This window comes from Chrysochloris asiatica, unplaced genomic scaffold, assembly GCF_000296735.1.
Source record: "Chrysochloris asiatica unplaced genomic scaffold, ChrAsi1.0 scaffold00008, whole genome shotgun sequence".
NCBI lineage: Eukaryota > Metazoa > Chordata > Mammalia > Afrosoricida > Chrysochloridae > Chrysochloris > Chrysochloris asiatica.
In genome coordinates this window covers 28,873,864-28,889,566 of record NW_006408526.1, presented here as the reverse complement: position 1 = coordinate 28,889,566, position 15,703 = coordinate 28,873,864, and the positions used below count along the sequence as shown (strand labels likewise).

Genomic DNA, 15,703 nt, shown 5'->3' with positions numbered 1-15,703 from the left:
AGCTCACACTCACACATATTATGTGACTGAGGTGAGAAGGGAACAGTTTGCTCGCCCACCCCCATGTCTGAGGAAGATACCCTTTCCCTCTCAGCTACATTTATGTAGGCTAACAGCTCTGCTTTCCCTCCATCCTAAGGTTTGGGGTAGATTCTGAGGGAAGTCACTGTGACAGACATCCCTCCTTTTGTGCCTTCACCTCAACCAGGCCTCCATTCACCTTCCTTCTCAGAGCGGACAATGGCATGTGGGGCTGCAGTTCTGATATGGGCTCTGGCCCTGTTTTCAGGTGGGTCTCCAACCCTGGACAGAGGGGTGCTGTACACCTGAGGGAGGAGAACTCAGTCCTTGCTCAACTCCATGTCTCTCCACAGGGTCTTCAGTCACCCAGGCACAGAAAAGCTTCTGGGACTACTTCAGCCAGAGCAGCAAAGACAAAGGCAGGATGGAGCAAATGCAGCAGCAGAAGCTGACGCGGGAGCCCTTGTGAGTGGCTAGGGCAAGGGGTGTGGGTGAAGAGAACCAAGGGATGATGCACTGTCCCTGATTCCTCAACTTCTGCAGTCCTGACTGGACATGGCCCAGCTGGAATGGTGTTAGCCTTGTCCAGCTATCTCCTGGTCTTCCTGGGCTCTTCAGCATTCTCTACCTGTAGCCCCAGCCCTGACTTCACTGAGGTGTGGGTCCTGGGATCAGGCTGAAGACCCCACGGTGGCCCTCAGAATAAGGATTCTATGAGACTCGAGGTACATCTATGCTTCTTCAGACAGTGTTTTGCATGAGATGTGCTCTCTTCAGTGCATGTGTGAGGAGGTTAGGACTAGAATTCCCAGCTTTTGGGCTACAGTCCTTGAGTTTTCTCGGAGATGTCTCTGGGGCAAAGAAGACAGTACTGGAGGGTAGGAGTCTGATGGCCTGGATGTTTGTCCTCTCCCCTAGGAGCCTGAAAGACAGTCTTGAACAAAACCTCAACAATATGGACAAGTTCCTCGAAAAGCTGGGCCCTCTGAGTGGACAGCCGCAGGACCCCGAAGGCACACGACAGCAGCTACAGGAGGAGCTGGAAGAGGTGAGGGCACGCCTGGCGCCATACATGACCGAGGCGCATGAGCGCGTGGGCTGGAATCTGGAGGGGCTGCGGCAGCAGCTGAAACCCTACACTGTGGAGCTGATGGAGCAGGTGGCCCTGCGAGTCCAGGAGTTGCAGGAGCAGTTGCGCGTGGTCGGGGAGGACACCAAGGCCCAGCTGCTAGGGGGCGTGGGTGAGGCGCGAGGTTTACTGCAGGAATTGCAGAACCGTGTTGCACACACCACCGGCCGTGTTAAGGAACTCTTTCACCCATACGCCGAGCGCCTGGTGACAGGCATCGGACGCCACGTGCAGGAGTTGCACCGCAGCGTGGCACCCCACGCCCCCGCCAGTCCCAAGCGCCTCAGTCGCTGTGTGCAAGTACTCTCGCGTAAACTCACGCTTCAGGCCAAGGCGCTGCACGCACGCATCCAGCAGAACTTGGACCAACTGCGTGATGAGCTCAGTGCCTTCGCCGGCGCTGGGGCGGATGGCGCGGAGGAGGAGACCGTCCCTGACCCCCAGGTGCTCTCAGAGGAGGTACGTCAGCGACTCCAGGCTTTCCGCCATGACACCTTTCTGCAGATCGCTGCTTTCACCCAAGCCATCGACCGGGAGACGGAGGAGGTCCAGCAGCAGCTGGCGCCGCCCCCACCAGGCCACAGTGCCTTTGCTCCTGAATTCCTTCAAGCAGACAGAGGAAAGGCCCTGAGCAAGCTTCAGGCCCGTCTTGACGACCTGTGGGAAGACATCAGCCACAGCCTCCACGACCAGGACCCTAGCCATCTGGGGGAATCCTGAGTGTCCTCATGCCCAGGTGTCAACGCCCCAGCTCTTAGTCTGGGAGCCAGAGACCTGAGCCCCTAGCATGCTTAGTCCCGACAATGACCTGTTGGGCGAAGGCCAGAGTATCCGAAGCAGTGAGGCCAGCCTCTTGCAAACCCCATCCGGATGCATTACACTACCAGGCTTTACAAACCGGCTTCCTGGGCTCATTTGGGAAACCAGTCAGGGCTGGTGGGAGTGGGGAGGGGAAAGAAGCACTGTGTGTTCAGGTCGTTAACTGCAAGCCCATTGCAATTGTGCCGGGAAGCCTGTGCCACTTCACTCCTGAGCTGAACTCCGGTCACTCTGGTCAACTCGTGGCCCCTGCTTCAGATGGTCCACGGAGAGGAGCTTTCTTCCCCCATGACATGCACTTTTGGGAGAAAGGAGGAAAATATGAAGGGAATACAGAGTGTGTGTGTGTGTGTGTGTGAATTCCTGCTGGATTTGAGGCTGGTGGATAGGAATCATGGGAGGGAGCAGAGCCTGTAATTCCTTACATAGCTCTATACCTGTAAACAGGTCCTAACTGAACCATTCAAACTGTGGGGACTTCTTAAGCCCTCTGGGGAGCAGATTGTATGCCCTCCCCATGGCCAGCTCCTCCCTTCTGATTCCCAAGCTGAAACATCTTCTGACTCCATTGAAATAGATGCTTATGATGGAAACATGTTTACCTGGCGTGTTTCTCATTTGTGTCATAACTGAGATCAGTGGCTTCATTTCCCAGTGCACATACACCTACCACTCACTCCAGTGCTGCTCATTTTCATTAGCCTTACCCTGTCAAGGGAATCCTGGTGTGGGGCTGTGGGTTAATGCGCCAGACTGCAAAGCTGTTTGAACTGCAAGGTTGGTGGTTCTGCTCCTTAGAAACCCTATACAGAGTCTCTATGGGTGGGAACCGACTTGACAGCACTTCACAACAACAACCCAGTCAAAGGCAGTCAGAAGGGCCTGGCTCTGGCTGGGCTCTGCTTTGAGACTTTCTGGCTAGATGCAGCTTTCTGCTGTGGGTTGGGGGTAGGACTGTGGTCTTGGGAGACAGAGACTTCAGAAATGGCTTGTCTCCTTTATTCCTGCTATACCAAACTTTGGTCTCTTAATGACCGACTCCTTCTTGGAATCCCTTAACCTTCAAATTCCCTCACCCATATATACATTTGCTTAGGAGCACCAAAGCTCCTCATAGATCCTCCTGGGACCTCTGGAATTGTGGGTAAGGGAGGACAGAGGAAAGGGCTGCCCAGGCCCCAGCCCCTTTTCCTTTAACATGTCCTTTTCAGGACCTGAGTGCAGGGATATCTTAGTTCTCTAGAGCTGCTATAACAGAAATACCGTAAGTGTATGCCTTTAACAAACAGCAATCTATTCCTTCACAACATAGGAGGCTGAAGTCTGAATTCTAGAGAAAGCTTTCTCACTCTGTTGACTAACAGTTTAGGAGGAAGGTACTCGTCTCCTTCCAGCACTTCTTGAAGATTTCCCTGTGTTTTGGCACCACTCTTCCTCTGGATCTAGGAGTTTCACAGTGCTGGGACTCCAGGTCCAAAGGACACACTCCACTCCGGTCTCTTTCTCTTGTAATAGAAAAGATGGAGTCCTGGTGTTGGGCTGTAAGATAAGCACTGGACTGCTAACCTCAAGATCAGCAGTTCACACCCACCAACTGCTCCTCGGCAACCCTATTAGGGGTCGCTGCAGGGAGTCCTGGTGTGGCACTGTGGGTTAATGTGCTGGACTGCAAAGTCGTTTGAACTGCAAGGTTGGTGGTTCCAGCTCACCAGCGGCTCCTTGGAACCCCTATACAGGGTTGCTATGGGTCAGAACTGACTGAATGGCTCTTAACAACAACAACAACATGAGTTGGAACTAACTTGAAGGCAGTTAACAATAACAACAAAATAAAAGATGTTGCTGGCCATACTTATGTAAAACTCCCTTACATCAGATCATAGCTGTGATGGGATTAAGGCTATTGCACCCCATTCTTGATCCTTTTATTGGATTATCACATCAGATCACATCATTGGAAATCATCACTTAACTGTCAAACCACTTAGAATCATGACCCAGCCAGTTGACACATATTTTTTGCGGGGGACATACTTCAATCTATGAGAAGGGGTCCCAATACCTTCCCAATCCCTCACATCATACCCCACATGAATCTGGCTTGTCATGTCCACAGGTAAAACCTCTTAACACCCTGGGTTTAGCTACTTTCAGCTATAACACTGGGTTATGGGCCCAGTTTAAGGAGAGGAGAGGTTAGGAGGAAACGTTTACAAACAAAAACCAGAGAGAGGGTATTTAGCGCCAAAGCAGCGTTTGGCCCAACAGTGGAACTAAGCTCACCTCCTCAGGGATGCTGAAGACCAGACAGGTCCCTTGCCCTCAAAGCTCTTGCAGGCAGATCCTGGTGGTGCTGTAGGTTAGGCATTGGGTTGCTAAACACGAGGTCAGTGGTTCAACCATCAGCATCTCCCAAGAGAAGATGACGCTATTTGTTCTCCTAAAGATTTACTGTCTCAGAAACCCTAAGGAGCAGTTCTATTCTGTTCTACAGGGTCTCTAAGAGTCGGAACGGATTGCAATGGGTGGGTGCTACCGGAGAACACAAAAAATTGGAACGGGCTTGAGAGGACATTTTGGGATGAAATGATACTAGAACTGAGGTGGAGGTTAAAATTGACTAGCGCTGGCTATGGAAGTCTGAAGAATCATAAAACCTTCAGATTTGGTTCCCCGAAGGCCCAAGGTCTGCGGCCTCTTTAAGAAAGGGCGGGTTCACAGCTGGCGGAAATGCCAGAGGAAGAAGGCTGGAGAGAGGAGCGGAAGCCGGAAGCGGAGAGCTGAGAGGCGCGTGGTAGCGATGTCGGATACTGGAGCTGTGGAATCAGGGTCCCTGGGAGCTACCACCGCCCCCTCAGCTGCCCTGACCCGGTCTCTCGCCCCGGGAAGCTTGTTCCGACCCATCAGCGCCGAGGACGAAGAGCAGCAGCCCACCGAGATCGACTCACTGTGCATGAACTGTTACCGCAATGTGAGATGGGGGCGCGGCCGCGGGTGGCCGGAGGGTTAGGCTGCCGCGGAGAGAGGACTGGAGGGGCTCAATTGGGAACCGGTCTGTGCCTCCTGGGTCTTTAGGGCGTGGAATTGGGGGTTCATCGATTTCTTCCTTTGGTGCTTTCGCCTTTCTTAGGGCGTGACGCGCCTCCTGCTCACCAAGATCCCCTTCTTCCGAGAAATAATCGTGAGCTCTTTCTCGTGCGAGCACTGTGGCTGGACCAACACGGAGATCCAGTCGGCAGGCAGGATCCAGGACCAGGGAGTGCGCTACACTTTGACCGTGAAAGCCCAGGAGGTGAGACAACCCAGAGCAGGTACCCCAGTATTCTAGAGCGAGTTTGGAGACTGGAGTCCAGTCTTGATGGGTCTTCATGTAAATCTCCCTATGCCAACAAGCCTGTTCCTTCCTTTGAAAAATGGTGCCTGTGTATCATCCTCCTAGGTAAAATAAGATGGGTGAAAGTTGTCAGAGAATAGGAAACGTGCAATGGTTGCTTTGACTAGTAAGTATTCTTATCATCTGGGTAGCCTAACACTACCTGGACTATTTGCAGGAGTAGTATTGACTCCCTGGAGTGGAGAGAGGAGAAATTAGCTGGGCTGGAGTTAAATGGAAGATGACGTTTCCTGAGAACAGCTTGTATTGTTAACCCTTCTTTCTGGACCCAGCGTATTTCTTTCTGCCCAGGACATGAACAGAGAGGTGGTGAAGACTGACTCTGCCTCCACAAGGATCCCCGAACTGGATTTTGAAATTCCTGCTTTCAGCCAGAAGGGCGGTAAGTTGAAGAGTGGGCATTTGAGCTGTTCACACGCACCTGAAATCTTTCCTGCACTGTTGCAAAACCCCTTGTGTCAGTTTAGTAGCTTGTGTATGGGATTAGCTCTGTAATTATTACGAACTTGAATGGTTTAACATGAGTAGACATCTTAAGTAAAACAGTCTGAGATAGTAGTTAGTGTGGCGCTGTGGGATAATGCACCAGACTGCAAAGCTGTTTGAACTTCAAGGTCGGTGGTTCAAGCTCACCAGCCGCTCCTCAGAAACCCTATACAGGGTTGCTGTGGGTTGGAACTGACTCGACGGCACTTCCCAACAACAACAACAATAGACTATGGTGTACCTTTATAGAATTGTAGTATCCCTGTTATTAGAGATGAATGGATCCTGTGTCTGGCTTCTTCATTTACAGATAGGAAGTTAAGACCCAGAGAGGTCAAGTGAGTTGCTTAGGGTCATTCGGGGACATGACAGCAGAGCCAAGACTCACATATCTTTTGTTCTTGTTCTCAAGCTCTGACCACTGTTGAAGGCTTGATCAGCCGTGCTATTTCTGGCCTGGAGCAGGACCAGCCTACACGAAGGGTGAGTTGGGGTTTTCTGATGGCAGCAGCTTAAGGAACAATTTAATACAGGTTTCTGAATGGACATGTATTGGCTATCCATGTAGTTGACTTGAATGTGTGAGAATATTTTGAGGAAGTACGTGGTGATGCTGTAGCTGTCATAGTACATTTTTTTCTGCTGTTCCTTTCTCCTCAGTATAAATTCAAGTCTCATCTCAGATTGTTGTTAAGTGCCATTGAGTTGGTTCTGACTTATAGCAACCTTGTATGGAGTTTCTGAGAAGCATCTGGTGGGTTTGAATTGCTGTTGGATAAGTCCGGTGCTTACCCTACAATGCCGCATCAGTACTCTTCATCTCAGATGGTGGTGGTATGCCGTTGAGTCAGTTCTGACTCACAGCGACCCTGCATAGGGTTTCCAAGACTTTACATTTTTACGGAAACAGAAAGCCTCATCTTTCCTCTGCAGAATTGCTGGTAGATTCGAACTGTTGACCTTGTGATTAGCAGCCCAATGTGTAACCATTACACTACCAGGGCTCGTCCTCATCTCAGGTAGCCAGTGTGATATTACCTCTGATGAATCTTTTAAAATACTTTTAGTTATCTATGCTTCCTGAGTATTCCACTCGATCTTGAGATTAATTATGACAAAACAATGTAATATAAATGCATATTTAGTCGTGTGTCTTCCCAGTTAGTTGGGATCCTTTGACAGGACTGTGATTTATTTACTGCTCTGCCCCTACCCCAGCACAAGTGCCTAGACCTAAATGGTGGAATGAGTGAGGAATTGAGGTCATCTGGCACCACCCATAAACTGCAAGCTGGTGTGCTGTTCCCACTCATGTTAAGACAGGGCTGGAAGTGACATGGGCATGGTGGGTAGGCGCTATACCACTAGGGCAAATAGGTCTTTTCTGTTCATGACAGGCAAGTGAAGAAACCATAGCTGAAAGAATTGATGAATTCATTGTCAAACTGAAGGAGCTAAAGCAACTGGCTTCCCCTTTCACTCTGGTAAGTGTTGAGGAACTCTAGTTGTCCTAGATTTGGGGGAAGACCAACCACCAAGATTGAGATTCTTATATGATTTCTTGCTACATTTACTGTTTCCTTACTCATCTGTTAGATCATTGATGATCCCTCAGGGAACAGCTTCGTGGAAAACCCATTTGCTCCCCAGAAAGATGATGCCTTGCTGATCACACACTACACCCGGACTTCAAAGCAGGATGAGATGCTGGGACTCCAGGTAAATGGATATAAAGGGCCAAAATTCTCTAAAATTGCTTGGAGTCTGTGGAAACCTACTTTGCTACTGATGCCCTGGCACTGTGTCACAGTATGGGTTTGGGTTTTTTTTTTGTATAAGTTGTGAATTGCATGACAGTTTACAGGGCAAATCATCAGTTTTACATTCAACAAATCATATACTTTGTTTCATTACACTGATTATAATCCCCTCCATGTACCATCAGTTAATAGTATTTCTCTCTATTCACTTTAGCTCTTTTTTTTTTAAAAACACTCAGGCATATATAATAGTTTACACCACCAAAGGACACATTCTACAAGTCTACCTCCTAGCTGCCAGCTCTCAGTCCCTCTCTTTCCATATATCTAGAGTCCTCAGCTACTCCCTCTCTCCATGTCCCCAACTCTACCTCCATCTCTGATGTTGCTGCTTCACTGGATAAGGTCCAGCATTCTGCATGTGCTCTTCTCCCTTGATGATCCTAGGGTCCTCTGTTTTCTGGACTGTAAGATTAACCACTCCCCTGTTTTGTTACAAAACTTCTACCTTTACAGTTGTGACAGTCACAATTAGTCATGATAACAATTACTGTTGAATCATAAGAATCTTATCCCCTTCGGCATGTTTTGTAAATGTTCTGGGTCTATGTTCTTTTTTATAAAATAGCAGTGTAAATAGTACCTATCTCATAAAGTAGCTTTGAGAATTAAATGTGTATTGTTGCTTAGTTGTTTCCAATTCATAGTGACCCTGTAGGACAAGGTAGAACTACCTCATAGGGTTTCCTATTTTGAAATCTTAATGAGGGAAAAATCACCAGGTCATTTCTTTCATAGAGGAGTCGGTGGTGGTGGTTGTTAAATGCTGTCAAGTAGGTTCTGACCCATAGTGATCCTGTATAGGGTTTTCGAGGAGCTTGAACCACCAACCTTTGGTTCAAACTGACTTTGCAGTCCAGCTATCACAGTATGTTTTTGCCTCTCATGTTTTTTTATGCGCAGTTGATTTGGTTCCAACTCATAGTGACCCTGCATACAAAAGAACGAAACACTGCCCTGTCCTCCCCGTCATCACAGTTGTTATGTTTGAGCCCATTGTTGCAGCAGCTGTTATTAGTCCATTTCATTGAGGGTCTTCCTCTTTCTCACTGACCCTTTCCCAAGTATGGTGTCCTTCTCCGGGACTGGCCCTTCTGCATAACACGTCCAAAGAACATGAGATAGAGTCTCATCATCCTTACTTTGAAGGAGCATTTGGGTTCCCACCAAAGACTTGGCGTAAATCTCTTGGTAAAGGATGACAGTGGCTGTAGTCAATCTTGAACTCTCTTCTTCCACTGACTGGGGCTTTGACACATCACTGTCAAACCCATGAGGTGGCATGTGGCATGAGCAAACTGCAGCATTCTCTCCCACTCTTGGGTAGGGTGTTGGGAGGCTGAGGCATACCTGCCAACATATGATTTGTATGTCTGCTATTTTAGGCAGAGGTACCAGAAGAGAAGCCGAAAGAGGATGATCTCAAAAATGAAGTGAGTATTGTCCATGAAGGAGTAGGGACTGAGACTGCTCAGTGGCTCTCTTCTTCATCACCAACATGGGTACCACTGTGAGTCTTTGACTGAGTATCCTCCTGGAAAGGCTCACCCTGTGTCCCCAAATTGTATTCTAGGTGCTACAGTTCAACACAAACTGCCCAGAATGCGGTGCTCCAGCTCAAACCAACATGAAGCTAGTTCGTATCTTTTGTTGGGCAGTTGGGTTGCTCCTCTGGCTCAGGCCTGAAGTGGTACTCAGATTGTTCCATTCTGATGATGAGAAAGATGTTGCCTTTTATTAGTAAGACGATGTACCCTGGCTTTTTGGATCCAAGGAGAGGATGAGACCATGGTCTTGAGGCTCCTGCATGTGACTTGCACTCCATCTGCACACATTTGTTAACAGGGATCACCATGGGTTGGGGAATTGCTCTCCTCTGGAGCAGCGTCTGTGTTCGGCTGCTTTTTGTGATCTGTTTCCTGACTATTCTGGAACCAGCACTTACTGGTTTGGAGTTTGGATTTGTTCTCCAAAGGGTGCTCTTGCTCTCCTGGAAGCAGATTTCCTTGACCACATCTTCCAGAAATCCCCCACTTTAAGGAGGTTATCATCATGGCTACCAACTGTGAGAACTGTGGGCATCGGACCAATGAGGTAGGTGGGCTGCTGTTTCTGAGGTGAAGACTAGCTTAAGGTAAGGGTGATCTCCTTCTCTAACTTCACCCACTCTATACCTAGTGCTCTGGGTTACAGGGACTTGGGACTTTCTCTTACGCTTAGTGTAAGTTCAGGAGCCCTTGAAGGAAATGGGAATCAGCCTAGAGAAGAAAGAGGCACCATAACTCATTTAAGACTCATGTTAGTTATATGGAATAGAGACAACACTTTGTCTCTCTCCTGAGAGGGGTGGAAGTTCAGGGGGGGCAGATTGTGACTCCCTAATAAAGAATTTCCCAACAGCCAGAGCTGTGTGAAAATAAAATAGGCTGCTTTGGGGGTTGTAAATTCCCTTTCCCTATGAAGTCCTGGGATGGTGCTGTAGGGTAAGCACTAGACTGTTAACCAAAAGCTCAGCCACTCCTTGGAAACCCTATACTGAGTCGCTGTGAGTCGGCAGCCGGCACTTAACAACAATAACGTGTATTCAAGCATAAGATGGCTACCTTCTTAAAGTCATGTAGCTATTATAAACACATTAGCTGCAGTTGATGAAACCCTTAAAGTTCTTTTCAATTCGGAGAGTCCTGATTTTATGTTTTAAAGGTAAAGTCAGGGTTTCTTGACAATTTGGGTAAGTTTTGGCAGGCTGTTGGTGCTGGGCACTCCAGGCCTGGCCAGCTCTTTGTGTTTATTCATTTGGGTGGCTGTTGTTCCTGTGGCTTAGAAGCCTTTGTTTTTGGGAGCCTTTAAAAGGCTCCAACTGATTGGAGGTCAAAGCTTATCCTCGAGGTCTCACTGGTGCTAGCTGAGGCCTGGGTTCTTGTTGCTGCTGCTACAGACGACTATCCTGTGTGCAGGTGAAGTCTGGAGGCGCGGTAGAGCCCTTGGGCACCAGAATCACCCTTTATGTCACTGACTCCTCAGATATGACCAGAGATCTCCTCAAGGTAATAAATGTTTTTGCAAATGATCATTGTCCTCATCTCTGTCCCTATCTCGAAGAAATTCGAGGGCACTTCAAAAAATTTGTGGTAAAATTTCATTGTCCTTTAAGTTCCATTTATTTTTTCCAAGACCTCTCTGAAGCCCCCTCTTAGTCTTTCTCTGAAAAATACTATCCTGGAAGGATTGCATGGAGGGGATTGTAACCATGGCAATGAGACGATATACTATAGAATGAATGTAAAACTAATGTTCTTCCATGTAAACTATCACATAATTCACAATAAAACATTTAAGGAAAAAAAAAAAATACTATCCTGGAGGCATGAGGTGCGTCTACCAACTTCCATGGGTTTGGGGAACTTGAGCATGGTTAATCTGTTGCTGGAATTTCAGATCCAGAAGGTGAACCACAAACTCTTTGTTATGATTCTGTAGCTTTTTGGCATTTCGGATCTGTAATGGGCCCTCTTCTCTGATGTCTACTGACAGATCCCTGCGGCTTGGAGCTGCGATTCAGTCTTCCTCTATTGAGTTGGTTCCTTTTCTCTGGTTCAGATTGACATGAGCACATCTCTAACTTTAACCTGGGGGAAACAGAAATGGGTTCAGCTGACTTTTATCCTTGAACGGTCACTTGCTGGTATTAACTTGGCAGAGGCTTCTGGTTAATTTTCTTTGCTCCTGATTGAAAGCTTCATTAGACTTCTCCTCTCTCAGTCTGAGACCTGTAGCGTGGAAATCCCAGAGTTGGAATTTGAACTGGGCATGGCTATCCTCGGGGGCAAGTTTACCACACTGGAGGGGCTGCTGAAGGACATCCGGGAGCTGGTGAGTCCCTCCCTTGCGTGTAGTTAGAGCTGCGCCCAGCAATTCTGCTGTGGGAAAAGGGCTGAAAGACCTCAAATGGCCTAGTTTTTGGTGCTGATCACTTGGGATTTCTTTGCCTAAAAGCTGAGTTAAGAGACTTAAATGTAATTTTGGGTTGGGAAGAAAAGTTTATGGGAAATTTTTAATGAAAATTCCTCTGGGACCCTGTAATTTTTGATTTCAGATAAAGCATTTATATCACTGTAAAATGAGGGGATGAAGGTCTTATCAATACCTAAAACTCCCCTACATACATACAAGGCAGCTTCATAAAGTTTGTGGGAAAATGGAATTGAATGATAATGGAGTTTTTCCATGACCTTTTTGAAGCCTCCTTGTATGTGTTGTCTTAACCCACATATTTATCCTCTTGATGAATCCATTAACTTTGTCGATACTCAGTTGTTGGGCATTTTGTCTTTATAAGTTGAACTTTATCTTTGCATTTCTTCTCCAGTTTGTAAGAAAACAATTGTAGTTGTTGTTCATCACTGCCAGTTGGTTGATGTGTAGATTTCCATGAGTGCCTGCCCAATCGAAAGGTGATATGGGATAAGTGGAGACCCAGTCTGCCTAACTAGGCACCCTCGTGTTACCTCCATTAGGCTGGTGAAACCTAGCAGGATGCTAGCAATTTGAATGCCTAATTTGAGCGCTTGTGCCATTTATTGCAGGTAACCAAGAACCCCTTCACATTGGGGGACAGTTCCAGTCCTGGCCAGGCAGAAAAACTGCAGGAGTTTAGTAACAAGTTGGACCAGGTAAGAACACCCTGACCAGTACTAGGAGTCTTGGGGCTCCAGTGAATCAGAGGCTACATACCCACTTCTTCCCATCTTTCAGGCATCTCTCTTACCCCACCTGCTGGGGAGTCTTCTGGTTTCTGATATCTTTTGTTATCTTCTGTCTTGGTTTTCTACTGTGTTTTATTGGAGTATCTTCTCCAGTAGCTTTCTGAGGAGTCATTGGAAAGTAATAGTTTTGAGACATATCTAAGGATTTCTTTATTCTATCTTCATACTGGAATTATGGGAGACTGGGAATACAATTCTAGTTTGGAGTTCATTTGCATCACACTTTTTCTTTTAAATAATATTTTATTGTGTTTTTGATGAGAGGTTTACACAACAGTGTAGGTTCCCAGTCAACAGTGTCTACACAAATTGCTCATTGACATTGGTTATATTCTTCACAAAGCATGGACATTCTCAGTATTTTCATTTGGATTGTTCTGTTACCATTAATTTAGTCTCCCTGCCCCCTGTACATTGTCAACTTTATTTTAAAGCAGTTGTTGGCCCTTTGGTCTTATGGGTGGTTTTTTAAAGGAACACAGTACTCATGGTGATATTCATTATTTTCTGAGCCTGTCTGTCATTCAGCTAAGCTAGTTTTGTTTGGTTCAAGTTTTAAAGAGTATCAGGGCAGTAATCTTGGAGAGTCATCTAGTCTGTCTGAGCTAGGATTTGAAGTTCTGTTCTACATTTTTCTACCTAATCTACCAGGGTCCATCTGTTGTAGTCTTTTTTTTTCATCTATTGTAGTCTTGATCCTGGGCATCAGGTAGTTCTTCCTGTCTCAGGGGAGATGAGGCCATAGTTCATGTAAACTGTTAGTGCGGTATATTACTTCCTTCTCTGAGTCTTTGGTCTTTGGTTTCTCTCTTTTTCACTCTGGACAAGTAGAGACCAATAGTTGTATCTCAGATGGACACTCGTGAGCTGTTACAACTCCATATACCACTTGATGCCTTTGACAGAGGTATCCTGTGAGTCTGTGGTCCTATCCTTCAAACCCAGAAAGCAAATCCTGTGAGATGCTTGGTTATGACTAATAAATACCTAATTGTGCCCCCATGTGCTCTATTATATATATTGTATGATGCTTGGTGATATAAAAAATATCTGTAATTGTGTCTCTTGTGTTCCTATATACATGTGTGTTTATCTATAGTCACTTGCATGTATATACATAAGCAGGGGCTTCAAAAAAATCATGGAAACATTCCATTATCTTTTCATTCCATTTTCCATTAGCTTTTTGAAGCCCTTTATACAAACCTATACACATACAGGCTGCATATACATAAGTATATTCCCCACGTGTATTTTTTACTTGTTGTTGCTAGGATTGCTTCTTCAGTATCTTTCAAATAATCCTTATCTTAGACCCTCGTACTCGACTGTTTTATTGTTGTTAGTTGTCTTCAAGTTGATTCTAACTCAACGTGGCCTCCATGTATACAGAGTAGAACTGCTTAGTAGGGTTTTTAAGACTCTGACATTTGGGAATCAGGTCTTACCTTTGAGGTGCCTCTGGATGGGTTTGACCCACCAACCTTTTGGTTAATAGTTCAATGTTTAACCATTTGTGCCACCCAGGCATTCCACTCTACTTCTGGTGGTGGTGGTTATATGCCATGGAGTCAGTTCCGACTCATAGTGACCCTGCATAGGGTTTCCAAGGCTGTAAATCTTTACGGGAGCAGAAAGCCTTTTTTTCTCTCATGAAATGGCTGGTAGTTTTACACTGCTGATCTTGAGGTTAGCAGCCTGATTCTCAAGTACTCTGCAACTAGAGAGCTCCTTCTACTTCTAGAGCTCCCTAATTCCACCAATTCTTAAATTCTTTGGGAACTCTGCAATGTAAATTGGGTTGGCTGTTGTCCAGCAGACACAGCTTCTTCCAACTAGGAGAAATATAAAAGTTATACACTGTGTTCTCACTCCCTTTTAGATCATCAAGGGTAACATGAAGGCCCACTTTGTTATGGATGACCCAGCAGGAAACAGCTACTTACAGGTAAAGTAAACCTTCCCTGATATTTCATGTGTTTATAGTTTCTGATATGTTTTGACTATATATCATTTCCCTAGAAACAGAACAACTAGATTCAGATTTTAAGTTGTTGTTAAGTGCCATCGAGTCACTTCTGACTCATAGTGACCCTGCATAGAGTTTCCGAGGAGTGGCTGATGGGTTTGAACTCACAGTCCAGTGCTGATCCTACAGTGCCACATCAGGGCAGAAATTGGAACACAGGGAGAAGAGTAGAATGTGGGAGGGATTGTAAGTGTATTTAAAGAGGGAAGAAGACACTCCTGGTTTATTTTCCAATGGCTTAGCTCTTGTCCCCAGCTTTGGGGTATTCATTCTGCAGGTCTGATGGTGGAGTGATGAGTAATGGGTCTTCAGCCAGAGGCCAAATTGGAAAACTGATAGGCTTTCAGCTGACAGGAGCATCTTGGTTGTTGAAAATCATAGAAACATTTATTGAGTAGTTACTATTGTCAGCTCTGTGATTAAGATCATTGCCACACTCTTCAGAAGAAGATGCAGTGAGAAGGTGTTCTAGGCAATTGTCTCCTAGTTCTCTCTGGGATTGGGCTGCTCTACTCCCAACTCATGTGGGCTCTGTTGCTTCCCATTAGATCAGCCTAGCCTTGGGGAGTTGGCAAATGGAAAACAAAACAAAAAATCACTAAATTCTGGGAAAGTGGGAGTTGGAAGTTGCTGCTAGGGAATGGGCTTTGATGGTCTGAAGCACTGATTGTCTGTCCTTGGTCCTGCAGAATGTGTATGCACCTGAAGATGACCCTGAGATGAAGGTGGAACGTTACAAGCGCACATTTGACCAGAATGAGGAGTTGGGACTCAATGACATGAAGACAGAAGGCTATGAGACAGACCTGGCCCCACAGCGGTAGCAGTGGGGGTTCCAGCTTCCAGCCTCCAGTGCTGCTCACACTGCAGGGTTATTTATCACTATTGCACTAGGTTGAGGAGCCCTTGCCTGTGGCAGGGAGGACACTGGGTTGAGTCAGAGATTTAGGCACACGTTCTAGACCATTGGTGATGTAAGTGCAATCCCGCTGTGTCACTTGACCTGATTTTGGAAGTTTTGAATCAGCCTGCCAAGAAACCTGGAGATGAACTGAACTGTGTCTGTGTCATTACCAGGCTTCCTGTGGAGCATTTACCTCCTTCCACAGAATGCTCCACTCCAGCCTGCAGCTCCGATGGTCTTCGCAGCTTGATCACAGAAATGGAGAAATGGGGAACACAGCCACAGCTGGAGTTTGAGAGTTGGTTTTGGGTAAATACTGACTTTTCAACAGGAGT

General features: G+C 46.5%; 2 protein-coding genes across 2 annotated transcripts; both read left to right on the top strand.

The window, feature by feature from the left end:
* Window positions 1-240: 240 nt before the first annotated feature.
* APOA5 (apolipoprotein A-V) lies at window positions 241-1,870 on the top strand. The gene is made up of 3 exons (XM_006833978.1): window positions 241-289; window positions 375-486; window positions 940-1,870. The coding sequence occupies exons 1-3, from the start codon at window positions 241-243 to the stop codon at window positions 1,868-1,870; spliced, it is 1,092 nt and encodes a 363-aa protein (XP_006834041.1).
* Window positions 1,871-4,743: 2,873 nt separating this feature from the next.
* Window positions 4,744-15,352, top strand: ZNF259 (zinc finger protein 259). The gene is made up of 14 exons (XM_006833849.1): window positions 4,744-4,940; window positions 5,100-5,261; window positions 5,655-5,745; window positions 6,262-6,332; window positions 7,247-7,333; window positions 7,446-7,568; window positions 9,055-9,102; window positions 9,243-9,309; window positions 9,693-9,763; window positions 10,627-10,716; window positions 11,432-11,542; window positions 12,256-12,342; window positions 14,318-14,383; window positions 15,154-15,352. The coding sequence occupies exons 1-14, from the start codon at window positions 4,770-4,772 to the stop codon at window positions 15,286-15,288; spliced, it is 1,380 nt and encodes a 459-aa protein (XP_006833912.1). The 5' UTR covers window positions 4,744-4,769; the 3' UTR covers window positions 15,289-15,352.
* The last annotated feature ends 351 nt before the right edge of the window (window positions 15,353-15,703 follow it).